At 44.0% G+C, this 9,674-nt stretch overlaps 1 protein-coding gene and 1 pseudogene across 1 annotated transcript; both read left to right on the top strand.

The window, feature by feature from the left end:
- Nucleotides 1-1,379: 1,379 nt before the first annotated feature.
- On the top strand, nt 1,380-3,382 carry LOC124647786 (annotated as a pseudogene).
- A 2,025-nt stretch (nt 3,383-5,407) lies between these two features.
- LOC124647785 (cytochrome P450 72A11-like) lies at nt 5,408-7,682 on the top strand. The gene is made up of 4 exons (XM_047187661.1): nt 5,408-5,929; nt 6,035-6,282; nt 6,794-7,178; nt 7,254-7,682. Exons 1-4 carry the CDS (start codon nt 5,408-5,410, stop codon nt 7,680-7,682), a joined length of 1,584 nt encoding a protein of 527 aa, XP_047043617.1.
- The last annotated feature ends 1,992 nt before the right edge of the window (nt 7,683-9,674 follow it).

Genomic DNA, 9,674 nt, shown 5'->3' with positions numbered 1-9,674 from the left:
GACTCTACTGTATATTTTATTTATTTATTTACAAAAATAAAGAAGTTCAGATGAAGCTATCTACCTAGGCCGACAGGTCATACTTCTGACTTTTTGCTATGTACTTCAGCCAACCTAGCTTATCTTCTAAAATGGCTCTGCATCCATAAAGATTTGGTTGAAGCCCCTAAATTATGTTCGGATTTCTTGCTCATATTTTCTTTCAGCTCTTAAATGCAATCCAGATGACAAATCTCCATCCCGCATGTCCAAGCCCAGACATACTCATGAACTTGCTTCACTAACGAAACATGGCCAAGGTGTCAGTTTAGTTTTTTCGACAGGCAATATATATTAATATAAAGATAATATAATTACTGCAACACGATATCAAGATCTGACCGAGATCAAGGAAGCACACACCAAAATTACCACAAAAGAAACGAAAAAGAAGAATACCCCAAAAGATGTTCAAGCGACCAAAGACGTGAGAAATATACAGCAACATCAACCACCGTCACCTGGACAAACACGAAAAGGTTCTAAAAAGATGACCTTTCAGAGAGGGCAAAGACACACAAGCGCCGTCGGTGCTGAATCCAACCGCGCACGCTAGATCATAGGTTTTCACCATAATAAGGAAGTCCGAGTAATCTTCAAGTAATGCCAAGTGTCCGGCTACTCTGTTGCAACCGATTCAGGATGTGGCGGCAGAAGAAGCGGAGGTCACCAAAGAAGCAGAGTGAATTTCTGAACTGGCACAAACAACAAGCAGCAATGAAAAACACCAGCACATGGTGGATGATGGGTGTGCACTCAGGTCCAAAGTTTGACCAATCAGAGATCCCATTAATAGTTTCTTAGCCGTCAAGTTCCTTAGGCTGCTCATAGTGGGGAGTAACATAAGGTAGTGTCATGCATAAGTTACTAGTCTATATTACTACCTTTATAGTGGAAAGTAACTTAGAGATGGTATCATGCAAAGTCTCATTTATTTGTTAGTAGACTCATTTTATCTTGGAGTGTGTGATGTTATGGTAACATAGCTAGTTACCACCTCCCTTTTTTTTTCATTTATTGCTATGCCATATCACCAAAATACCTTAAAATGTGTGATGTTACTACCTAAGTTACTCCCACTATGAGCAGTCTTAAGGGCAAGGTAGGAGTATTCGATGAACTTGCCAAGGCTGACCGATCTGTCCACATGCCACATATCTAACCGCGCTCCAGGGATCCATAAAATAATTGGGCACAAGCGATTTCTGTGATCCTTTGCCGGTGGCACTAGCATCTATAAATGGCGTCGCCGCCAAATAACATATCCATCCAACACCAAGGTCCAACTTGCAGCTGCCATCGTCTTTCAGCCTTTCTTCTCCTATTTGTCTCGAGCAGCAATGTCTTTTCCAGCTTTCCTGAGCCCAGCCATGTCGCCATGGACCTTCTTGATATGCAGTCTCGCTGGCCTGTTGCTTCTATGGCAGGCCGCCTGGCTCCTCGACCGGCTGTGGTGGCGGCCACGGCGGCTTGAGAGGGTGCTGCGTGCCCAGGGCCTCCGTGGCAGGCCATACCGCTTCCTCATTGGCAACCTGATGGATGACTACGGGCGAAAAAACAAGGAGCCACCAATGCCGCTGCGCTGCCACAACATCGTCCCCAACGTCGTGCCTTTCCTCCACAACGCCGTCCGGGAGCACGGCAAGACGTGCATCTCCTGGTTCGGCCCGATACCCAAGGTGACCATCACTGACGCTGAGCTGACCAGGCAAGTGATGTCCAGCAAGTCCGGCCACTTTGAGAAGCTCCAATTTCCGAAGCTGTCCAGGCTGCTCGCCGAGGGCGTGGCAACCTACGAAGGCGAGAAATGGGTCAAGCACAGGAGGATCCTCAACCCAGCATTCCATGTGGAGAAGCTCAAAGTAAGTGGAATTAATCTGTTTCATGCATAGAACCAATTTCAGTCTATTTATGATAGTTCTCTCGTTAGTAAAATTTCAGTCTATATGGCATTGTGTGGCCTAATTTCCAGCTCATGCTGCCGGCGTTCTCATCCTGCTGCGAAGAGCTTGTCACCAAATGGACAGCATCCCTTGGTTCCGACAGTTGGTGCGAGGTTGATGTCTGCCCAGAGTTCCATAGCCTGGCCGGAGATGCCATTTCACGCACCGCATTTGGCAGCAGCTACCTTGAAGGAAAAAAGGATTTTCGAGCTGCAGTCTGAGCAGGCCGACCGCATCTTGGCCAGCATTAAGATGATCTTCATTCCTGGCTACTTGTGAGTTAATATCAGTTCTGGGAATCATACCAAGTCAAACCACTTCTCTTACATAGCATAAAATTTTATAGTCTTTATTATTAGGAGTACAAGAGGTCAGTAACACATCCATCGTTAATTAATTAATTGATGACAAGAGTTGCAGGTGTACTGTTGTCTTAAACGCTGAGCTATCACGAGATTCTAAAATACTCATTTAGTATATACTTCTAATTCATCAGTACTGATAAGTGCGCATCACAACTTGCAGGTCCTTGCCTACCAAAAACAACAGAAGGATGCATCAAATTAACAATGAGATCGAATCCATTCTACGAGGTCTAATTGGGAAAAGAATGCAAGCTATGCAACAAGGGAAAAACACCAAAGATGATTTACTAAGCATAATGCTTGAGTCAAACATGAGGGAAACCGATGGCAACAGTGGAATGACTATCAAAGAGGTGACAGAGGAATGCAAAATGTTCTATTTTGCAGGGACAGAGACGACATCGATACTGCTCACATGGACAGTGATACTGCTGAGTATGCACCCTGAGTGGCAGGATCGTGCAAGGGAGGAGGTCCTTGGCCTATTTGGGAAGAACCAACCTGAGTACGACAGTTTTAGCAGGCTCAAAACAGTGAGTGCAAATTGAGATTACATGATTTTTTATGCAACAACAGGTATTAAATCCTTAACAATCTATGGTACAGGTCACTATGATTCTATATGAGGTCCTTCGGCTGTACCCGCCAGCCATTGCATTAATCCGGAAAACATACAAGGAGATGGAAATCGGAGGCATCACATACCCTGCTGGAGTGGTCATCGAGATGCCAGTGCTGCTCATTCACCATGACCCGGGCATATGGGGAACCGATGTGCATGAGTTCAGGCCGGAGAGGTTTGCTGAGGGAATCTCCAAGGCATCCAGCGATCCAAGTGCATTCCTCCCATTTGGTTGGGGGCCACGGATCTGCATCGGTCAGAATTTTGCGCTTCTTGAGGCTAAGATGGCAGTGTGCATGATCCTTCAACACTTTGAGTTTGAGCTTGCGCCAACATATACTCATGCACCGCATAACGGAAAAATGTTGCGTCCTATGCATGGTGCACCGATTAAGCTCAAGGCACTAGTCTAAGCAATATAGCCAACCACATGTACTTTACTAGTCTTACTTGTGCCTAGATATGTAGTGAGGCTTTAATTACCTATAACTGTTTGAAATAAAAGTCTAGCGATGTAGACCTATGTAATACTTCCACTAAATGTATTTTTGGATCATCATGTGTGTATTGATTTTCCTTTTCATGTATATACCATTATCGAGCAGTGAGGCATCTCTCTTACAGCCCCTGGTGTGATTGGGGTTGTTAATTATAATATCCTCCTTCCCTATCAATCTCTTCCAGATTGATTGGTTGCTCCGTTCTGTCGTGGCACAATAGTTTATCAAGTTTTTCATCGTTGTCGTATAGGGGTTGCTTGCGGCAAAACTTTTGGCAAGAGCATTGCCTCTCTAACCGATATGTTGATATGCATGTTGTGTTCATTTTCTATCTCCTGTATTCTAAAACTTATTTTGCGGCCTTGGCCTTTTGAAAGCAGAGGCCAAGTGAAGCATTGAGCTCACCTGAAGAAGTAGAGGAAACAAAGCATTTTGTCCTATCAATGTACCCATTTGTGGTTGTAAATTGCAGCGATGATGGTTTAATCAGTAGACTTGTTGACTAGACCAAAACTAATATGGTGAGTATATAGTTTAAAACAAAGGGAGTATATAACAAGAACTGAATCTTGAATAAGGCAACATCAACATATCTCCGTACCTTTCATGCATACATTAGGATAGTACACGTGGTGTCACACCCAGGTAGCTAGAGAGAACGGAAGGAACATAAGTTGGTTCAAACAGCACAATCATTTCACCAAAACATTCTGCACAAGATTCGAGCATCAAGCTCCTGGTGTTGACAGCAAGTAGAAATGCTGTTCTCTGGCAAGAGTTCATCTTCACTACTAGGATGTAAACAATATCATCATCAGGCAAGCTCAGAGTGGAGTTGCCGCAAGAAAAATTCTTCCAGGTCAGCATCTTCCCCTCGACCAAGATTTCAGGCAAAAGATGCATGAAACTCGAGTCGGTGACTGATAAGTCGGACGTATCAAACATCAAGCCCTCATGCCAACCATCTGAAGAAATCGGTCTGATCCATATGGTAGCCATCCAACCTTAATCATCCCGTCGCTTCAGGTTGAACAGAGCTTCTATGTGAAAATTCAACTGAACAAACCTCATCACAGCATTGTATATTGTCACATGACGATATGGCCGTGCGTTAAGATTTTCAAAGTTCCAGTAGAACTCAATCGGAGGGTGTTGTCCACGGTTCCACCAACTGCAGCGCTGCAAAGAGGACAATGGGTTTCTCATCGAGGACATTGCATACAAGAATTCGCCACCACAGATAAATCTAGATATGAACCCGGATCCTGCATATACCACGCTTGTGGCATAATGAAGTGGCCTCATAATGTTATGAGCGATAAATTCACCACATACGGTGCAGGGTAACCACACTGGACATGATGCAGGCAACCAAACGCCATGACTCTTCATGAAGCCCAGCCCAAAATCTTACATGCAGGTAATCAAACACAGATGGTCAAAACTGGTCCAGATCTCCATGCAACCTGTCCAAGACGAGATAAGACTGCCCTGAACATGCCTCGCCAACCAAAACCCCCAAAGTGTCCGGTTACTTTCTGCAGATGCAGAGGTCGTCCAAGAAGCAGAGTGAATTCCTGAGCTGGCACAAACAACACAAAGCAGCAGCAAAACAGCAGCAACGTGGTGGATGATGCGAGTCCCCTCCCGCCAATAATTTGACCCATCGGAGATCCCATTGCTAGTTTCTTAGCCATCAAGTTCCTTACAGGCAAGGTATCGATGCACATACCACAGGCCATATATTTAACCGCACTGCAAGGATCCTTAAAGTAATAGAGCACAAGAGAAAGAGATTTTGGTGATCCTTTGCCGGTGGCACTACTATCTATAAATGCCGTCGCGGCCGAATACCGTATTCATCCAGTACAAGACCTACTTGCACTCGCAGGTGCCATCCCCTTTCAGCCTTTCTTCCCCAGTTTATCCGGAGCAGCCATGTCTTTTGTAGCGCTCGTGAGCCCAGCCACGTCGCCATGGAGCTTCCTGGTATGCAGTCTCGCTGGCCTGTTGCTTCTGTGGCTGGCCGCCTGGCTCCTTGACCGGCTGTGGTGGTGGCCACGGCGGCTTGAGAGGACACTGTGTGCGCAGGGCCTTCGTGGCAGACCGTACCGCTTCCTCATCGGCGACCTAATGGACAACTATGTGAGGAAAAACAAGGAGGCATCAATGCCGCTGCGCTGCCACAACATCGCCCCCTACGTCGTACCTTTCCTCCACAAGACTGTCCAGGAGCATGGCAAGACGTGCATCTCCTGGTTTGGCCCGATACCCAAGGTGACCATCGCTGATGCTGAGCTGACCAGGCAAGTGATGTCCAGCAAGTCTGGCCACTTTGAGAAGCTCCAGTTTCGGAAGCTGTCCAGGCTGCTCGCCGAAGGCCTAGCAACCTACGAAGGCGAGAAGTGGGTCAAGCACCGGAGGATAGTCAACCCAGCATTCCATCTCGAGAAGCTGAAAGTAAGTGCAATTTCAGTCTATTTAGTACATCGTCGTACTAGATTGTCTACTGTGATAAAATGGGCGATTGATCCCCACCTCCCCGGTGTGTGGCTTAATTTCCAGCTCATGCTTCCGGCGTTCTCTTCCTGCTGCGAAGAGCTTGTCACCAGATGGACAGGGTCCCTTGGTTCCGACGATGGTCACTGCGAGCTTGATGTCTGCCCAGAGTTCCATAGCCTCGCCGGAGATGCCATTTCGCGCACCGCATTTGGGAGCAGCTACCTTGAAGGGAAAAGGATTTTCGAGCTGCAGTCCGAGCAGGCTGACCGCATCTTGGCCAGCGTCAAGATGATCTTCATTCCAGGATACCTGTGAGTTAATACCAGTTCAGCTTCGATACCATTTAGTCACCCTTCAATAATGCAAAGCATTGTTCCTTAGCTGTGTTTATTTCTATACAAGATTGTATTTGTTCAAACTATGTAGATTTTTCCAGCAGATAGTTCAAGAACACAAGTTTGACCAATGAATTCTTTTTGTACACCATTTACCATTGGATTCTATTATAATTTACTTTAAAATTATATAATTTTGTAATACATTGGATTAGTTGGCAAAGGACTATAAGATAACTTGGTCGCTAGATCTGGAGAGCATACCAAGTCAAACCACTTCTCTTACATAGTATTGTAATATTATGGTCTTCATTCATGTGAAATCAGTACACATTCAACATTAATTAATCAATGACATGAGTGGGTAGGTGTACATTTTCTAAAAGCTGTTGTCCTGAGCGCTGAGCTACCAGAGATTCTAAAATAAACGTACTCATTAAGTATAATGAATTCTTCCTTACTGATTCGTCCACAACGCAATTTGCAGGTCCTTGCCTTCCAAAAGCAACAAAAGGCTGCATAATATTAATAATGAGATTGAATCCATTCTACAAGGTCTAATTGAGAAAAGAATGCAAGCTATGAAACAAGGAGAAAACACCAAGGATGATTTACTCAGCTTAATGCTTGAGTCAAACATGAGGGAAACCGATGACAATGGACAATCCATCAAAGGAATGACTATCAAAGAGGTGATAGAGGAATGCAAAATGTTCTATTTTGTAGGGACAGAGACAACATCAATACTGCTCACATGGACAATGATCCTACTGAGCATGCACCCTGAGTGGCAGGACCGTGCAAGGGAGGAGGTCCTTGGCCTATTTGGGAAGAACCAACCTGAGTACAACGGCTTTAGCAAGCTCAAAACTGTGAGTGCATATCGAGATTAAAATAATTCTGTTATGCAGCCGCAAGCATTATATCCTTACCAATCTATGGTGCAGGTTACTACGATTCTTTATGAGGTCCTTCGATTGTACCCGCCGTCCATTGCATTGGTCCGAAGAACATACAAGGAGATGGAAATTGGGGGCATCACATACCCCGCTGGAGTGCTCATCGAGATGCCGGTGCTGCTCATTCACCATGACCCGGACATCTGGGGAACCGACGTGCATGAGTTCAGGCCGGAGAGGTTTGCTGATGGAATCTCCAAGGCATCCAACGATCCAAGTGCCTTCCTCCCGTTTGGTTGGGGGCCAAGGATCTGCATTGGTCAGAATTTCGCGCTACTTGAGGCTAAGATGGCCCTGTGCATGATCCTTCAACACTTTGAATTTGAGCTTGCGCCGACATATACTCATGCACCGCATAATGAAAAGTTGTTGCGTCCAATGCATGGTGCACCGATTAAGCTCAGGCCACTAGTCTAAGCAGTATAAGAGTATAACTGCACACATGTACATTACTACATAGTACAGACTATAAGAGTCTTACTTGTGCCTATAACTGTTTGAAATAAATGTCCAACAGTGTAGACCTAGTAATACTTGCGCTAAACACATTTTTTCTATCATATGTGTACTAATTTTCATGTCATGTATATACTCCATTATTGAGCAGTATAGGCATCTCTCTTACTGCCCCTGGTGTGATTAGGGGTTTTAATAATAATATTCGCCCTGGTCTATCAATCGGTTTCCAGATTGATTGGTTGCTCTAAATTATTATGGCATAATTATTTTCCTGGTTTTGCAGTGTTGTGGTTCGGGGGATGCATGTGGCAATAGGTTGTACCTATATTTTTTTTCCTCCCTCCCTCCCTCCCTGCTCCCTCCCTCTCTCCCTCCCTCCCTCCCTCTCCCTCTCCCTCTCCCTCTCCCTCTCCCTCTCCCTCTCCCTCTCCCTCTCCCTCTCCCTCTCCCCTCTCCCTCTTCCCTCTCCCTCTCCCTCTCCCTCTCTCTCTAACCAATTTGTTGATATGCATGTTGTGTTCATTCGCTATTTACTGCATTAAAAAAACTAGTTTTTCGGTCTTGGCCATGTGAAATCAAAGACTAGGTGAAGCATTGAGCACACCTAAAGAAGTAGATGGAGCTAAGCATTTTGTCCTATCGAGTCCCCATTGTGATCATGTACTGCTTTGATGACGTGTTTAATCAGTTTATAGAAGTGATATGTTCTCTCCCACTCTCATCATGACAGGACAAATAGGAGATTAGGAGGTTTTGTATACCTTGAGCTCTTGAGGATGAACAGCTACTTCTCATCATGAGAAGTTCAGAAAAAAATAGAGTTAGGACACACAACTAAGCGTGAACTTTGCCTGACGTATTGCAGGTATGTTCAAGTTGTCACAACATATAGTTGGTTGAGAATCAAGGACCTTGAGTTGTTCTGGTAGCTCACTGTCCATGGATGGCAGCAGATTGCATCATTCACCGTTAAAAAGGAAAATTCACAAGTAAAAAAGAACAAGACTAACAAGAGCTGATCTTGCAGACATATTATATTCCATTCAAAATCAAACTATCAAAGCTGATTCTTTACTTCGATTTTGAATAAATTTCATGGTTTCTTCCTCAGTTCCATAGTTCTTGTTGTGATTTTAGTTCTAGTTCATGAACTAAAACCACGACAAGAATTATGGAACAAAGGGACTATTAATTTAGTTATTCTGTTCTTTTGCAAAGATACTTAAGTCTCCATGTCCCCATTGCCTTGGTATTATGTTGAATAAACTACCACCCTCAAGGAGAAAACAGAACAATATGATGTAAAACCAACAGTGATCTTTAGTACATAAACACATCATTAATGTGGACTATGAGGTTTGGTATGCATTTTGTTTTGGCTACTGGAAGGTTAAGTGGTGCCAAGTGATCGATATATCTGCACCTCATGGCACCATGATATATCTTCACTTCAAAGAGCAGTGATATATCTGAAGTTCATAGCACACTGATATATCTGAAGTTCATAGGGGAAGGGATAGTCTCAGTTTTTTATTTAGTTCTGCTCTTGCTTATGTGCATCTACGGATCTACCCCCTGGATTGAGTTCGTACTTGAGTGTGCGGGCATGGTTTTCTATAATATGGGGTCATGTTATTGCGCACCTGCCCCACCTTTTCTTATAGTCGAGTAGACACATCTTGATCAAATGATCTTATTTCCAGTGCCAAAATATATGTTACAATGGCTAGATTACTCTATGTCCATATGTTTTCGGCACAGTGACAGCAAAGTTTTCTTTTTGTCTAGCTTCCTTGTATCTGTTGAGTTGTACAATATCCAAGTTGTCATTTATACAAGGAAGTTATAGTTATCATATTATAGATGTTGACAATTTTTTCTATATACTTGTTCAAACTTTATAAAGTTTAACTTTGACCAAATCTAATATGGTGAGTATATAATTTAACA

The sequence above is a fragment of the Lolium rigidum genome, chromosome 4 (genome assembly GCF_022539505.1).
Source record: "Lolium rigidum isolate FL_2022 chromosome 4, APGP_CSIRO_Lrig_0.1, whole genome shotgun sequence".
Lineage (NCBI taxonomy): Eukaryota > Viridiplantae > Streptophyta > Magnoliopsida > Poales > Poaceae > Lolium > Lolium rigidum.
This window is presented reverse-complemented; position numbering and strand designations above follow the sequence as displayed.